Source organism: Coregonus clupeaformis, chromosome 11, assembly GCF_020615455.1.
Source record: "Coregonus clupeaformis isolate EN_2021a chromosome 11, ASM2061545v1, whole genome shotgun sequence".
Taxonomy (NCBI): Eukaryota; Metazoa; Chordata; class Actinopteri; order Salmoniformes; family Salmonidae; genus Coregonus; species Coregonus clupeaformis.
Window position 1 is genome coordinate 11,454,197 of NC_059202.1, and position 17,779 is coordinate 11,471,975.

The following is a 17,779-nucleotide window of genomic DNA, read 5'->3' on the forward strand; positions in this document are numbered from 1 at the left end:
ATGATTTTTAAAACTAATTCTTCCAGTTATTCTACTTTAATTAAAGGTTAGGTTTTTGTGAATATTTTGAATGAAAGACCAAGAGGATAAACAATAAATAAATAAAATTCACAGTCCGTTTTGCGCATATTTACCAAGGGTGCCAATATTAGTGGAGGGCACAGTAATGTCAAGAAATAGCCTAATAGTTTATCAACATTTTAAGCTAAATGTTCTGTGTAAAAAAATGTTTTTGATGCTAGTGGTTGTATTAATTTGGGATCTATCGCATCTCACAACTGTCCCAGACTATGTTTGGAATATTTATTTCTCACACAGAATAGAATAGGTCGATTTTTGTACTATGGGGGATAGTAGATTGACATAGTCTAGAGCTTTTGCTGTTCGTTAGGCCTACTCGTCTTGTTGGCAGATGAAAAGTAAATGTGGACAGTTCTTCTAATATCTTCAATATGCACCTCGGAATTGGATAAGGACACGCGCAGTAGCATCCCCGATGTGTTTGTCTTCACTTGCAGCCTGTGGGAAAGACCCAATCACGTGATGGAGAGCCATGTGAGTGAGAGGTGATTCGGAGCGCGCAGCACTCAGGGAGAAGGGCACAACGGCCACTGGCTGCAAAAGGCATGGATTTGTTTATGGTGCATTAAGGCCACACAAAGGGGATGCCGCCATGAAATTCTAGGCATTATCAAATGCTTGTCAAATTGTGAATGAGTGACTGATGTAGTGTGTACATCCTGCGCAAAAAAACAAAGCAGAGCTCATGCCTTTCAAGCAACTTTTTTCAAATCATCATTAGAGTCGCATCATGCAGCCTTACAATGTATTAAAAATCAAAACATATAGCCCAATGTTTGTAGAACAACTAACGTTACATTAATAACTCTAAATTAAGCATATAGGAATACCTATTTCTTTGGAGAAAATATCCTTTCTATTTTATTCAGCATTATTCAATTGTATTCTTCATACCATAAAATAATGCCACAGAATTGTAAGCAAATCTTGTCTGTTAAATTAACTACTGTAGCCCACAGCCATTTGTCATAGCCAGATCAGGACCTAACATAAGGACAACTCAGAGTATGCTATTCTATTCTTCTGAAATAGACTACATTTTCTTCATATCATGACCTGTCTAAGATAAATAATGGATTTATTGTGATGGTGTAGGCTATATTACATGGATTTATTAGACTTTTTTTTTTATCCAATGGTCTGCATCAGGGGCCTGTGGGCTATGTGTGGAAGCCAGGAGATGCTATGTTAATTCATTTTTGCTTGACAATCACCGGCTGACAACATTTTGTGACCGCCACAGCACTAGTCAGGTCAAGACCCTGGTGAGGATGACGAGCATGCAGATGAGCTTCCATGAGACAGACGTTTTCTGACAGTTTGTGCAGAAATTCTTCGGTTATGCAAACCCACAGTTTCATCAGCTCTCCGGGTGGCTGGTCTCAGGCGTTCCCGCTGGTGAAGAAGCTGGATGTGGAGGTCCTGGGCTGGCGTGGTTACACATGGTCTGCGGATGTGAAGCTGGTTGGAAATACTGCCAAATTCTCTAAAACGACGTTGGAGGCAGCTTATGGTACAAAAATAAACATTACATTCTCTGACAACAGCTATGGTGGACATTCCTCCCGCCAATTGCACGCTCCCTCAAAACTTGAGACATCTGTGGCATTGTGTTGTGTGACAAAACTGCACATTTTAGAGTGGCCTTTTATTGTCCCCAGCACAAATTGCACCTGTGTAATGATTATGCTGTTTAATCAGCTTCTTGATATGCCACACCTGTCAGGTGGATGGATTATCTTGGCAGTGGAGAAATGCTCACTAACAGGGATGTAAACAAATTTGTGCAAAACAATTGAGAGAAATAAGCTTTTTGTGTGTGTGGAGCATTTCTGGGATCTTTTATTTCAGCTCATGAAACATGGGACCAACACTTTACATGTTGCGTTTATATTTTTGTTAGGTATAGTAACGACAGAATGCATTTTAAACTTCACGCAATGTATGACTTAAGAAAATTGGAGTGGGAAAAAAGGTGCTTGTGCATTGATAAACACACCAAAGACGTCATTAACGAGGAGTAATAAAATAAAGACGGCACTTCTAAAAGCCAATTTCACACCATAGCTTGCTGAATTTGCAAGATAACATTTATTTCATTTTGATTTTGGCAGGAATGAAAATGTGGCACTGGCTCGCCCATGGATTTATGTTTCATTATTGTCTCAATGAAGAGTTCGGCATTCGACTAGCAATGTGCGACGGGCAAGCACAGTTACAAGCCTGCTAGAGTTAACGGCAGGAGGACGAGCAATATCCACAATCGTATTACGTATGAAGCATGAGCTGGAATGTGAAGTCAACTGAAACTGGTTAGATTTAGAAAACCCTGAGTAGATCTAGCTTGCTTCGTAGCATACCCCTCTGGAATGGCCTCATTGTTGACATTGTGGAGCCCTTTTAATTGCATGACATAAATTGCATGTTTTCAATAGCCCTCATCACTGCCGGAAAGCTTATGTTGGTATGTTCTCCCTATTGTCAGCTACACAGAACATTTATTCACAAATGTGGGTGCCGATCTGAGTCGAGCGTTAGCCGTTTCCCCTGCTCTCCATTTAATTCCCTCCCTGCTCTAAATCTAATTTCACTGCTCTCATTGTCAGCGAGGAGATGGATTGCTTCGTAAATCAACTTCATCTTATTTTCTCCCTTGTCATGAATTGGATTGTGTACCTCTGATTTCATTGTTGAATTTATTTCAAGGCTCTATTGGTGGAGAATGTGGGGATGAGGAAATAAGTGGAGAATGTCATTGCATAAGGAGATAAGGGAGACAGCTGTCTATGGGGGGCTTTAAAAGTAGCTACTAATTTAACTTGTGTTGTGTATAGGCAGTGAGTCTTACTGTATCTTATGGAAAAAAGCTTTATCTGTTCACCCTAACATTATACTTGTACTGAACTGAAAATATCCCCCCAATTTTCACCTCCACTGTCAATTCACAGGCCATGGTAACCAATGACTTTTTAAATTTTTTTACATTTTTAGTCATTTAGCAGACGCTCTTATCCAGAGCGACTTACAGTTAGTGAATACATATTTTTTTATACTGGCCCCCCGTGGGAAACAAACCCACAACCCTGGCGTTGCAAACGCCATGCTCTATCAACTGAGCTACATCCCTGCCGGCCATTCCCTCCCCTACCCTGGACGACGCTGGGCCAATTGTACGCCGCCCATGAGTCTCCCGGTCGCGGCCGGCTGCGACAGAGCCTGGATTCGAACCAGGATCTCTAGTGGCACAGTTAGCACTGCGATGCAGTGCCTTAGACCACTGCGCCACTCAGAGAGAGATGAGGCGAGCCAAAATAAAGTCACACTGTGCCCTAAATTCTACCCATGGTCAATTATTTTCTGCTGGGCATTAATTCTAACAAATTAGAGGAGCTTTAATGGAATGTGATTTTGAGACTTATGTGTGTACCCTGTCACATTTGCCTGGTCTCCTGCACAGAAACACCACTATGTCCACCCTCAGGCTTTGGGCTGATCAGAATTGGGGTTTGGTAATTAAATAATTAATGGCCTTGGTAATCATGCAATTAATCGGTAGTTACAGTAATAGCCTGCCCATCTTCCAGCAAAAATGGGAAGTATTTTGTTACAGAACTGGCACTATGGCTGCACGCACACAGTGGAGAATGCGCTGTAGCTAAGAACGATGAGACAGCCTATAGGGAGGAGGTCAGAGACCTGGCAGTGTGGTGCCAGGACAACAACCTCTCCCTCAATGTGAGCAAGACAAAGGAGCTGATCGTGGACTACAGGAAAAGGAGGGCCGAACAGGCCCCCATTAACATCGACGGCGCTGTAGTGGAGCGGGTCGAGAGTTTCAAGTTCCTTGGTGTCCACATCACCAACAAACTATCATGGTCCAAACACACCAAGACAGTCATGAAGAGGGCACGACAACACCTTTCCCCCTCAGGAGACTGAAAAGATTTGGCATGGGTCCCCAGATACTCAAAAAGGTCTACAGCTACACCATCGAGAGCATCCTGACCGGTTACATCACCGCCTGGTATGGCAACCACTCGGCATCTGACTATAAGGCGCTACAGAGGGTAGTGCGTATGGCCCAGTACATCACTGAGGCCAAGCTTCCTGCCATCCAGGACCTATATACTAGGCGGTGTCAGAGGAAGGCCCAAATAATTGTCAAAGACTCCAGTCACCCAAGTCATAGACTGTTTTCTCTGCTACCGCATGGCAAGCGGTACCAGAGTGCCAAATCTAGGTCCAAAAGGCTCCTTAACAGCTCCTACCCCCAAGCCATAAGTGTCACGGTTAACTAAGCCAGAACCCAGAAGCAGACCAGGACAAGGTACGTGAGACAAAGGTGAGTGTTTATTAATAGAGTCCGAGTGAAGCTGAATAATCCAGGGAACAGAGCGGGTGGCGTGGATGGGTTGTTGAGGGTGCAGTGGTTGGTCCGGTACTGGCTCGGCAGCCGCCGACCATCAGGCAGAGGTTGGGTGAAGGTTCCGGGTGAGAGACTGCAGACAGAACAAAACGGAGGTCAGTACACAGCAAGTCAAAAAGGTGCAAAACAACAAAACTAACACTACTGGCTCAGAGACTGATACGCTGACAAACATACTGTTCATGGCTAACGATCCGGCAGGAACTGGATGTTGGGCCAGAGCCTAAGAAGGGTGATGATCAGGACCAGGTGTGCAGATTGCTGATGGGATGCAGGTGCGGAAAACCAGAGCGCTCCCGGAGCGTTCCCGAACCCTCGGGAAACTGGAGAATACGAGCAGGAACACTAGTCACCAGACAGGACCCGACTCAGACAGCCGAGATCGTCACAGTACCCCCCTCCGACGAACGCCACCGGGCGGACTCCCGGAGCGCCAGGATGGAGGCGGTAGAAGTCACTGATGAGGTCTGCGTCTAGGACCTGTCGCCGCGGAATCCAACTCCTCTCTTCAGGGCCATACCCCTCCCAGTCCACGAGATACTGGAAACCCCGGCCCCGCCGTCTGGAATCCATGATGCGACGCACCGTGTAGGCAGGACCACCTCCGATCATCCGAGGAGGAGGAGGAGGAGGCGGAGGAGGCAACAGAGGACTGAGGAAGACAGGCTTGAGGCAGGAGACATGAAAGGTGGGATGGACTCTGAGCGTCCTCGGTAGTTTGAGTCGAACTGCCACTGGATTGATCACCTTCTCCACCACAAACGGACCAATGAACTTCGGTAACAACTTCCTAGACTCAGTCCGTAACGGAAGATCCCGTGTGGCCAACCAAACCCTATCTCCGATGGTATAGGTGGGAGCGGGAATCCGGCGACGATTCGCCTGGAGCTGATACCGGTCCGAAACTCTAAGGAGTGCCTTTCTGGCCCGATGCCAGGTCCGGTGGCAACGCCGAATATGGGCCTGAACAGAAGGCACTGAGAGCTCCTTCTCCTGAGAAGGAAACAGGGGAGGTTGGTAGCCATACAGGCACTGGAAGGGAGACATCCCAGTGGCAGATGTAGGAAGAGTATTGTGGGCATACTCAACCCAAGGCAACTGAGAGACCCAGGAGGTGGGGTTGGAAGAGACCAGACAGCGTAGCGTTGATTCCATCTTCTGGTTGGCTCTCTCCGCCTGACCATTGGATTGGGGGTGAAAACCAGATGTGAGACTGACAGTAGCTCCAATGGCCAAACAGAAGGACTTCCAGACAGCAGAGGTAAACTGAGGGCCACGGTCGGAAACGATATCACTGGGCAAACCGTGGACCCTGAAAACCTCCCTAACCAGGATCTCGGACGTCTCCGAGGCAGAGGGAAGCTTGGCAATTGGCACAAAGTGGGCGAACTTGCTGAATCTGTCCACGATAGTCAGAACGACCGTGTTCCCCTCAGAAGCGGGCAACCCCGTGACGAAGTCCAGGGCCAGATGCGACCATGGTCGCCGGGGAATAGGAAGGGGGTGAAGTAGTCCAGAGCTGGGCCGATTGGTACTCTTATTCTGCGCACACACTGGACAGGCAGCAACAAAACCCCGAGTATCCTCGGCCATGGCAGGCCACCAAAAACGTCTGCGAAGAAACGCCATAGTCCGAGCCACGCCAGGGTGACAAGCCATCTTGCTGGCGTGGGACCATTTGAGGACCGCAGGACGAACCGACTCAGGCACAAACAACCGACCGGGTGGACCGTTACCGGGACCGGGCTGAGTCCGAAGGGCCGCCAGCACCTCCTCCTCAATCTTCCACATAACTGCTCCCACGACGCAGTTCCGGGGGAGGATTGTCTCGGTCTTGGACCCACTCTCCTCCGTCTTGGAGAACATCCGGGACAAGGCGTCCGCCTTGCCGTTCTTAGATCCAGGTCGGAACGTCAGGGCAAACTTGAATCGTCCGAAAAACAACGCCCACCTGGCCTGACGGGAGTTGAGACGTTTAGCCGATTGCACGTAAGCAAGATTCTTGTGGTCAGTCCAGACAATAAACGGTTGCTCCGCCCCCTCCAACCAGTGGCGCCACTCCTCCAAGGCAAGTTTCACCGCGAGAAGCTCCCGGTTACCCACATCGTAATTCCTCTCCGCAGGCGAAAGGCGACGAGAGTAGTAGGCGCAGGGATGGAGTTTACTGTCCGTGGAGCATCGCTGCGACAGGATGGCGCCAACTCCCACATCAGACGCGTCCACTTCAACGAGAACTGACGGGCCGTGTCCGGTTGAGAGAGAATCGGTGCGTTGGTGAATCGCCTCTTCAAATCCAGAAACGCTCGATCCGCCTCCGGATTCCACTTGAAGGTCCTGATGCTGGAAGTCAAGGCAGTTAACGGAGCGGCCACACGGCTGTAATCCCGGATGAATCTGCGGTAGAAATTCGCAAACCCCAAAAATCTCTGGAGCTGCAATCTCGTACCGGGCTGGGCCCATTCCAGAACCGCTCTAACCTTCTCCTGGTCCATCCTAATCTCTCCCCTGGAGATGATGTACCCGAGAAAGGATGTCGTGTGGGCGTGAAACTCGCACTTCTCGGCCCTTCACAAACAGGCGATTCTCCAACAATCGCTGCAGAACCTGCCGGACATGCTGGACGTGGTCGGAAGGTTCCTTCGAGAAGATCAGAATGTCATCCAGGTAAACAAACACAAAGAGACCGATCATATCTCTCAGGACGTCGTTCACCATACTCTGGAATACCGCTGGAGCATTGGTCAGTCCAAACGGCATCACCTGATACTCGAAGTGACCCATCGGTGTATTGAAACCCGTCAACCACTCGTCCCCCTCTCTGATCCGGACCAGGTGATACGCATTGCGTAGGTCTAGCTTGGTGAACACCGTAGCACCCTGTAAGGAGTCGAAGGCAGAACTCATCAAGGGCAGGGGATACTTGTTCTTGACCGTGATGTCATTCAACCCCCGATAATCAATACACGGTCGAAGAGAGCCATCCTTCTTACCCACAAAGAAGAATCCTGCCCCCCAGGGGTGATGACGAGGGACGAACGAGACCAGCAGCTAGGGACTCCTTGATGTAGGTCTCCAACGCCTCACGTTCAGGTCGGGAGATACTGTATAACCTTCCCTTGGGGTAGACAGCTCCAGGGACCAGGTTGATGGCACAATCATATGGTCGGTGGGGAGGGAGTGACAGAGCCTTCTGCTTACTGAAAACTTCCCCCAAATCGTGATATGTCTCGGGAACCAGGGACAAATCTGGGGGTTTAGCCTCAATCACCTGACTGGGAACCGAATGGGGGCAGGCAGTCTTGAGACAGTTAGCATGACAATCAAGGCTCCAACTCGTTACCTTGCCCGTCACCCAATCGAACGTGGGATTGTGTTCCTTCAGCCAGGGGTATCCAAGGACCAGAGGAACATGGGAAGACGGCAGAATGAAGAATGAAATCATCTCAGAATGATTCCCCGACAACCGCATCTTAACCGGTTCAGTCCTCATCGTGATACGTGCCAGACTACTGCCGTTCAGAGTGGTAGCTTCAATGGCTTCCGGCAATTGCTCCTTGGAAAGCCCCAGCTGTTCCACCAACTCGGCATCTAGAAAGCTTCCATCGGCACCTGAATCGATAAACGCGTTAATCGCTAAGCTCTGATTCCTGTTCATAAGGGTAGCCGGGAAACGGGGTCTGACAGAGGTATTGAGAGGTCGAAACTGGCTCGCTAAAAGTCCTCCCAACTTTAGCGAGCCGCGCAGTTTGACGACCCGACTGGAACCTGAGAAGCTGATCGGTTGGACGGAACCCATTGCTTCTCCCTCCTTCGCTCTCGGACTCGATTATCCACCCGAATAGACAAAGCTACCAAGCTGTCCAGGTCACTAGGCTCCGGATAGGAGATCAACTCATCCTTGAGCTGCTCCGACAGACCCTGGTAAAAGGCCGCTTGCAGAGACTCCTCGTTCCACCCACTCTCCACAGCCAACGTCTTGAACTCGATCACGAAGTCGGCCACGCTGCAGTTCCTTGGCGAAGCGAAAACAGGCGCCTAGCTGCGTCCCTCCCTCGGACGGAATGGTCGAAGAGCTTCCTCATCTCGGCCGTGAACCCCTGGTATGAAGCCATGCAGGGATCCTGTCGTTCCCAAACGGCTGAAGCCCACTCCAGCGCTCGACCACGCAGCAACTCAATCACAAAGGCTATCCTAGCCTTGTCTGTGGCATAAGAGTAGGGCTGTAGATCGAACACTAGTCCACACTGCATAAGGAAGGAACGGCATCTTCCCAGCTCTCCCTCATACTTATCCGCGCCGGAACCTTGGGCTCACGGATGGACACAGCTTCAGAAGCGGCAGGCGAGATGGGTGAAACCGGTAGTGGATCCTCCACCGGACACTTGCGTTGGTTCTGGACCTCCGTCAGACCGGTAGAAAGGTTCCGAACTGACAACGCGATCTCCTGTAGTACCGTGCTATGATGGCCCAACATCTTCTCCTGCTGGGTAATAGCATGGCGAACAGAGTCCAGGTCCGCTGGGTTCATTACTGGCCGGATCGTTCTGTCACGGTTAACTAAGCCAGAACCCAGAAGCAGACCAGGACAAGGTACGTGAGACAAAGGTGAGTGTTTATTAATAGAGTCCGAGTGAAGCTGAATAATCCAGGGAACAGAGCGGGTGGCGTGGATGGGTTGTTGAGGGTGCAGTGGTTGGTCCGGTACTGGCTCGGCGGCCGCCGACCATCAGGCAGAGGTTGGGTGAAGGTTCCGGGTGAGAGACTGCAGACAGAACAAAACGGAGGTCAGTACACAGCAAGTCAAAAAGGTGCAAAACAACAAAACTAACACTACTGGCTCAGAGACTGATACGCTGACAAACATACTGTTCATGGCTAACGATCCGGCAGGAACTGGATGTTGGGCCAGAGCCTAAGAAGGGTGATGATCAGGACCAGGTGTGCAGATTGCTGATGGGATGCAGGTGCGGAAAACCAGAGCGCTCCCCGGAGCGTTCCCGAACCCTCGGGAAACTGGAGAATACGAGCAGGAACACTAGTCACCAGACAGGACCCGACTCAGACAGCCGAGATCGTCACAATAAGACTGTTGAACAATTAATAAAATGGCCAGACGGACTATTTACATACAAATATTTTCTTGACTCTATTTCTTGAACTGCATTGTTGGTTAAGGGCTTGTTTGTAAGCATTTCAGAGTAAGGTCTGCACCTGTTGTATTCGGCGCATGTGACAAATACAATACAATTTGATTTGATTTGATTCTTCAAGTGCACTATTGTGGCTCCCTCATACATGCTGTAGGCTGCACCACTGAAGTCAACTGTCACTCTTAGAAAAAAGTGTTCCAGAATGGTTCTTCGGCTGTCCCCATATGAGAACCCTTTTTGGTTCCATGTACTATCCTCAGTGGAAAGGGTTCTACATGGAACCAAAAAGGATTCTACTTGGAACCAAATAGGTTCTACCTGGATCCAAAAAATTGTTATTCAAAGGGTAGTACAGCATAGTACAGTGCACACATCTCCTAACAGCATGACATATGATACAGACATATCATCATTCCCTGATATCTTTGTGCCTCTGCCTTTTCACAGTCCAGCCACATACGTACCTCTGAGCATCACCACGAGATGTAATCAGAACTTTCCTGATATGGCGGCTTGATTGAAGGACTGGTGGGTGGCAAGCTTCCTGTTATTTATGTCCCCCCAGTCTGAAATATAAGTCACACCACAGCCTCAGACATGACTCTGCCTGCCTCCACTCCTCCCCTCCACTGGAGAGATACAGCACAGAAGTTGGAGGCAATATTGGGATTTTGTTTTATGTGACTGAGATTGAGAGTGCAGGGGGGACACACTCAGAAACAGAAATGGATATAAAACACACTGCCAAGGTCATTGCTTATTCATGTTGTGGCACACAGTGGGTGTGAATGAGTGAGTGTGTTGGAGGGGTGTGTGTGTGTGTGTGTTTATCTATTGATTTCTGCAGCCTTTTTTCAGACAGATTATGCACGGTTCATCCTTGCAATGTGTCCTTGCACAAAAAACACATTAACAGGCTACAGTGCAATGTCATCACTTAAAAACCAATGTACACATGTCATGTTTATATCATAATGCAATACATGATGGGCTTGCATTTACATTCCTCCCTTCTAAACAATCCTTCCACTCTCTGTTCTTTTCTCGTTTCAGCCTGCCCCAACACCGCCTCTTCCCAAAGAGTGGATGACCCAGCCAATGAATTATGAATGTTGAACAAGATGACCTCTTCTCGGCAGCAGCAGACGATGAGAGGTCCTAGGTGGAACCGGGCCCTGTCCGACCCTTTGTTCGTGCTGCTCCTGGCCCTCCAGCTCCTGGCGGTGGCGGGCCTGGTGCGTGCTCAGACCTGCCCCTCTGTCTGCTCCTGCAGCAACCAATTCAGCAAGGTGATCTGCACCCGGCGGGGTCTCCGTGAGGTCCCCGACGGAATCTCCACCAACACACGCTACCTGAACCTGCAGGAGAACCTCATCCAGGTGATCAAGGTGGACAGCTTCAAGCACCTGCGGCACCTGGAGATCCTGCAGCTCAGCAAGAACCACATCCGAAACATTGAGATTGGGGCCTTCAACGGCCTGGCCAGTCTCAACACCCTGGAGCTGTTTGACAACCGCCTCACCACAATCCCCAATGGGGCCTTCGAGTACCTCTCGAAGCTCAAGGAGCTATGGCTGAGGAACAACCCCATCGAGAGCATTCCCTCGTATGCGTTCAACAGGGTGCCCTCGCTACGGAGGTTGGATTTAGGGGAACTCAAACGCCTCTCGTATATTTCCGACGGGGCTTTTGAAGGCCTCGGCAACTTGCGCTACCTGAACCTGGGCATGTGCAATCTGAAGGAGATCCCCAACCTCATCTCGCTGGTCAAGCTGGACGAGCTGGAGATGTCAGGGAACCAGCTGACGGTCATCAGACCTGGCTCCTTCAAAGGGCTGATCCACTTGCAGAAGCTGTGGATGATGCATGCCCAGATCCAGACCATTGAGAGGAACTCCTTTGACGACCTGCAGTCGCTGGTGGAGCTCAACTTGGCCCACAACAACCTGACCCTGCTGCCCCACGACCTCTTCACCCCCCTGCACCACCTGGAGAGAGTCCACATCCATCACAACCCCTGGAACTGCAACTGTGACATCCTGTGGCTCAGCTGGTGGCTCAAAGAGATGGTGCCGGCCAACACCAGCTGCTGCGCACGCTGCAGTTCCCCAGCCAGCCACAAGGGACGCTACATAGGTGAGCTGGACCAGAACTATTTCCACTGTTACGCACCGGTGATTGTGGAGCCGCCAGTGGACCTGAACGTGACAGAGGGCATGGCAGCAGAGCTGAAGTGCAGGGCCAGCTCTCTGACCTCAGTCAGTTGGATTACGCCCAATGGCTCCATCATGACCCACGGTGCGTACAAGATCCGCATTTCTGTGCTCAACGACGGCACGCTAAACTTCACCAACGTTACCATGCAGGACACGGGCACCTACACCTGCATGGTGAGCAACTCAGCGGGCAATACCACAGCATCTGCCACTCTCAACGTGTCGTCCACAGAGAATGTCCTCAGCTACTTTACCACAGTAACAGTGGAGACCATCGAGCCCGTGCACGACGAGGGGCGCTCCACCGTGTGGCAGAAGGTGGGCCCCACCACCTCCGCCGGCTCCTGGGAGACTGTGACGTCCACCTCCACCACCACCACAACGGCCCGGACGCCCCTCTCCACCCGGGCCACAGAGAAGACCTTTACCATCCCTGTCACGGACCTGAACGACAGCTCCATGACCGGCCTGGATGAGGTAATGAAGACCACCAAGATCATCATCGGCTGCTTCGTGGCCATCACCCTCATGGCCGCCGTCATGCTCATCATTTTCTACAAGATGAGGAAGCAGCACCACCAGCAGAACCACCATGCGCCACAGCGCACCATCGAGATAATCAACGTAGACGAGGACTGTGTGACGGGCGGGCCGGCCATGGAGGGCCACATGACTCTGCCCCCGCTGGAGCATGAGCACCTCAACCATTACAATGCCTATAAGTCTGCGTACAACCACGTCTCCACCATCAACTCCATACACAGCTCAGTGCACGAACCTTTGTTAATCCGGGCCAGTTCGAAAGACAATGTACAAGAGACCCAGATCTAAAAAATAAATAAATAAAAAATCATAATGAGACGAACTGATGAAATTATAAAAAGGGACATTAATGGATATTAGTTATGAGGACTATGGATGGGAAGTGGAGGACCAGCGAATCATTGGTTGATGATGTTCATTCAATGACATTGGGAACTAGGGTATGTCTACTGTTTCAAAAAGTGTCTTTACAAAACAGAAGTTATTTATTTAAGAAAAAATCTATTGTGGCTAAATCAAGAAAAAACTGCATTCTGCAATTCTTTTTTCAGAACTTATTTCATCAGAAGTTTAGTTTTTCTTCACTTGAAGGAGGGTGGTTTACTAATATGCTTACAAACTCTATGTGAATCTCATGCTAACCATACATGTTCTGGTTTCCCCAAATCTGTAAGTGATGGCAACCTCTTTTTACCCCACATACTTAGATAATTTCTAGATCACGTCAGAGATTTCTTCCTGCAACAAATTAATTGATTAAATATTTTGTGACCATCTGTTAATTTAGATGGATTAAAAGCTTGGTCGTTATCTGAGGGTGAATGCTGGGACTGTCAGCAAAGGAATCTGATAATAACACAATATTTCTTTAAATCTGCCACTGAAATGTATTAGACACAGATGTACACTTGGCTCTGCCATCGATAGATTGGGGACGTTAAACGAGGGAAGTGTGTTCCAAACTAAACCACAGCCAACAGGCGAATCATAGTTGTCTCACCGTGTTTATTACGCCAGAAAATCACACGTTTCACACAGTGTTTGTCTCATTTACACGTTGTGTATTCATACCATTTGTGATTCCTTCTCTATTCCACTTGCTCTGATACATCATAACTTTGTGAGTAATGGAAATCGCATTGGCAAATACAGTCAGGCATATGAGAGCTCCCCGAATGTCATACCCCCTTTCCCCATCCCACACCAGCTGTTATGATGGTGTACCATATCATCACAGATATGGGTGCTGTCCCAGATCATCTTATCTGCAGTCTCATTGCAAATCTCCAAAAATTGCTATATGATATTAACGTGGTTCCTGACACATTAATCACTTTCCCAGGTGTTAAGAGATATACCAATTTGTGTTACTTGATTGCAAAAAAAGAGCCCTGGTACACCACCAAGGATACTGATGACACTCCTGTATGAACTCTCTATGACCCCTGACTTCAACCAGTGCAGCAAGGACAGACTGGTGAGTGGGAACGGGGGCTAAGGACACCGAACCCAGCTGTCCCAGCACATTGCATGTCGTCTGTTGTCTGTTCCCACATTGGGCACACAGGCCCAGATTCACACCATGCCCAGAGGCCCAGAGTACAGAGTGCTAGGGTTTATGCAGAGAGAGAGAGACTTTAGGGATGAGGTATGTTGCTCTGAGCAGATGTTCAGGTCACACCTGCATCCCTCTGCCTCGGCCATTAATTATGTGAACTGTTTTTTTTTTTCTTCTGCTTTTCCTTTTTGTTCTCCACTCCCTCCATAATGTCAAACATCTAAGAAAGGTTATGCAACAGCCCTTTTTCCTTTTCAGGTCCATTTTGTTTCTGAGAAATAAATGATTGTGTTCTATTTGAAATTCTCCAGATGAATGAGGGTACACTCTTCTCATTGTTCCCCATCCAGATGTCATCAAGTTATTTTCTGGGAGGAAGCACTATTAAGGATATGATGTCAAATACAGTAGTGGGCTTATTCAGTCACCATGGAAACCATGACCTTAAGCAGAAAGGCATGCGCTAACAGAGTTCCAATTGCCTAGCTAGATGCTTTAACATTATTCAGAGTCAAATGAAAATGGAATGTCCATGGATAGAGTTAATGGAAATGCACCTCAACTATGAAACAATATTCTTACAGTGATGTAGTAGCATTTCATCCCCTTGCACTTGACCAGTGTTTAGTATTAAACAGTAGGGTATGGAGATTGTCACAGATTATAATGATATGTAGCGACACCCCTGTTACTTTTCCACTTAAACCCTGACAGTAAAGGATGCAGAATCGGAGAATAGACAAGTGCGGCAATCAGTATTAAAAGTCACTTCTTCAGTATACTTGGACAGAAAGACTAAATCCTCAAAGATTAATGAATAACTTATTTTAATGTCATGTGGCATTTAATGACCTAATTAATAATTCAGGAATCTCCATCTCACATGAGCTTCTTCAACCCAGTTTTAGTCAACATGAAGCAAACATGTTCATCAGTGTGGCATCCCTGCCAATACAATATCTAGTCATGGTGAAATATGTTTACATGGAGTTTAGCACAGTCGTAAACCATCTCTGTTGTGTTAGTCATTGACTATGTGTTTGCGGTGATCATGGTGGGGTCTGGATCAAAAAAATTTGAAGTAAGAGAGTTTGTCAATCATCCTTTCTCTTTCCATTGGTTGGTAAATCATTTGGAGACTTTTATGTTGCATTTATTGCAATTTAGTCAATCCATCTCATCCTTATGTACTGTATCTCAATATTTTGGGTAGAAGGGACAAGATGCTTTTATTTCCACATTATTTTATCTGAGAGGGAATGCTGTTCTAGTGGTAGATTTCTATAAAAATACATTTTTTTTAAAAACAACCCCCCAAAAAAACGTTTTAAATTTAACTTTTACATGTGCCAACAACCTGTTTATTAAAGTGAAAAATAGAAACATGCTGTAAGATAATAAGACATTGATTTTCATGTAATCATCCTTTCATGACCTTAAAAAAATATATGAAGATCGATTATAGAAACCAGGAGTTTGGAGTTCATACACAAAAATAAGTTACAAATAAAGTATTGTTGTTTTTTTTGTATGGTCTGGTTCTTATTTACAACCTTTTTTCCATACTAGCATTTTAGTTTTTTTTCCATCGTTTTTTTCTCTATAGTAGTATTGTTGTTTTTTTCCATAGTTTTTTCTTCATAGTAGTGACGAAACACAACACATACCACCCAAAAGTGTTTTCTGTGCAAGGAAGGTCATCCGTTGATGTTACACTATAAGGAAGTGAATCTGACAGCTGGGTACGGAGGGATAATTGCCTTTCCTCCTACTATTCATTGCATATAGGATCACAGTCTCAGCCTATAATTAAGGAGATTGCCAGCAGGTTACAACAATGACTAATGTTCTTGTAAATGGTTGATTATCTACAGTGGGAAAGATGATCAAATTACCACAAGCTCTTGTCCTTGATGGTTGAATCGTTGTACAATCTGATGAGGAACAGGAAAATGTAACAAGGTAAAAAAGATACAAGGTGCTAACAAAATGCCTCTCAAATGAAAGACTTGTTACTTTAATAATTAACTCTTATTTAGCAACCATCATTGAAAACATTGTTACCATCCCCCTAAAACCCCACACCATCAGCAGCTAGTGAGCACATGTCCTTACACTACCCTCCTGAGAGGAGAGAAGGTCTGGATTTCCAACCGCTCTTGACTTTTTCACACCAAGGTTTATGAGATTAGGATTAAATTAATCTCAAAATCTGATTGTAATTCCAGATAATCTAGACGAGTAATTTTAGCACGTTACATAACTGGGGATTCAGATGCTTCGGGGGAGGAGAAGAAGCATTAGCAATGAAAGTCAATGTATTTCAAAATGTTCTGCAACTTGGATGGATTTTTGTGTGTGTGTTTGTTTCTGTAATAACAGGGTGTACAACAGTGGAGGCTCCTCAGAGGAGGAAGGAGAGGACCGTCCTCCTCAGTGAATTTCCTAAAAATAAAAATACTGAAACATTAAAAAAGTTATACTTTTTTAGATAAAACTAAACTAAATATATTCACATTTTAACAAAGAATTGATTAAAACACACTGTTTGGCAATGAAGGTCTACAGTAGCCTCAGCAGCACTCTGTAGGGTAGCACCATGATGTAGCTGGAGGACAGCTAGCTTCTGTCCTCCTCTGGGTACATTGACTTCAAATGAAAACCTAGGAGGCTCATGGTTCTCACCCCCTTCCATAGACTTGCATAATAATTATGACAACTTCCGGAGGATGTCCTCCAACCTATCAGAGCTCTTGCAGCATGAAATTACATGTTGTCCACCCAATCAAAGGATCAGAATATTAATCTAGTACTGAAAGCTACAGCTAGATAGCACTGCAGTGCATAACATGTGGTGAGTAGTTGACTCAAAGAGAGAGAAAAACAATAGTTTTTAAGAAATTAATTTATTCCAAAATTAAGGAGAAGCAAGAGAGAGAGAGCTATATATTTGTAGTATATTTTGGTTCACTTTCACTTACTTAGCTACCATCGAATAAAGCTAGCTAGTTTAGCCTACTCACACACCCAGATCAAACATAGAGGGATGCTATGTTAGCTAGCTGGCTATGGCTATCCAACACTGGAGCTCTTCCAAGTCAAGGTAAGCTTTTGGTTTTATTAATTTATTGCCAACGGGGCCCACTGGTGTAACTGCTATACCGCTTGCTGACTGTACAATGTACTGCATGATTGGAGCAGGTTTACTAACGCGTTGGTTCTAGTAGCTACGTTGACTACGATGTGACAACGATGTAGGCTGTGTGTAGTGGATAGCTGGTCACAGACAGCTGATGTGTTGCACACTGAAGTCCACAAGCGAAGGGAAAAGGTGAGAGGAGGAGAACGCGTAATAGATAGATGTGAGAAGGAATTACAGTGCATCCAGAATGTATTCAGACACCTTGAGATTTTCCATATTTTGTTACGTTACAGCCTTATTCTAAAATGGATTAAATTGTTGTTTTTTTCACCCTCATAAATCTACACACAATACCCTATAATGACAAAGCAAAAACAGGTTTTTAGATTTTTTTGCAAATGTATTCAAAATAAAAGGTATTCAGATGCTTTACTCAGTACTTTGTTGAAGCACCTTTGGCAGCGATTACAGCCTCAAGTCTTCTTGGGTATGACGCTACAAGTATGGCACACGTGTATTTAGGGAGTTTCTCCCATTTTTCTCTGTAGATCCTCTCAAGCTCTGTCAGGTTGGATGGTGAGCGTCTCTGCACAGCTATTTTCAGGTCTCTCCAGAGATGTTCGACTGGGTTCAAGTCTGGGCTCTGGCTGGGCTACTCAAGGA

General features: G+C 46.9%; 1 protein-coding gene across 1 annotated transcript in view; it reads left to right on the forward strand.

The window, feature by feature from the left end:
• The window catches only part of LOC121576403 (leucine-rich repeat-containing protein 4C), a 138,684-nt gene extending 122,319 nt beyond the window's left edge, over positions 1 to 16,365 (forward strand). Inside the window, exon 3 of the mRNA XM_041889508.2 lies at positions 10,711 to 16,365. Within this exon, the coding sequence (XP_041745442.1) occupies positions 10,767 to 12,704 (1,938 nt within the window). The 5' untranslated portion in view covers positions 10,711 to 10,766 and the 3' untranslated portion in view covers positions 12,705 to 16,365. The remainder of the gene's footprint in view (positions 1 to 10,710) is intronic.
• Positions 16,366 to 17,779: the final 1,414 nt, after the last annotated feature.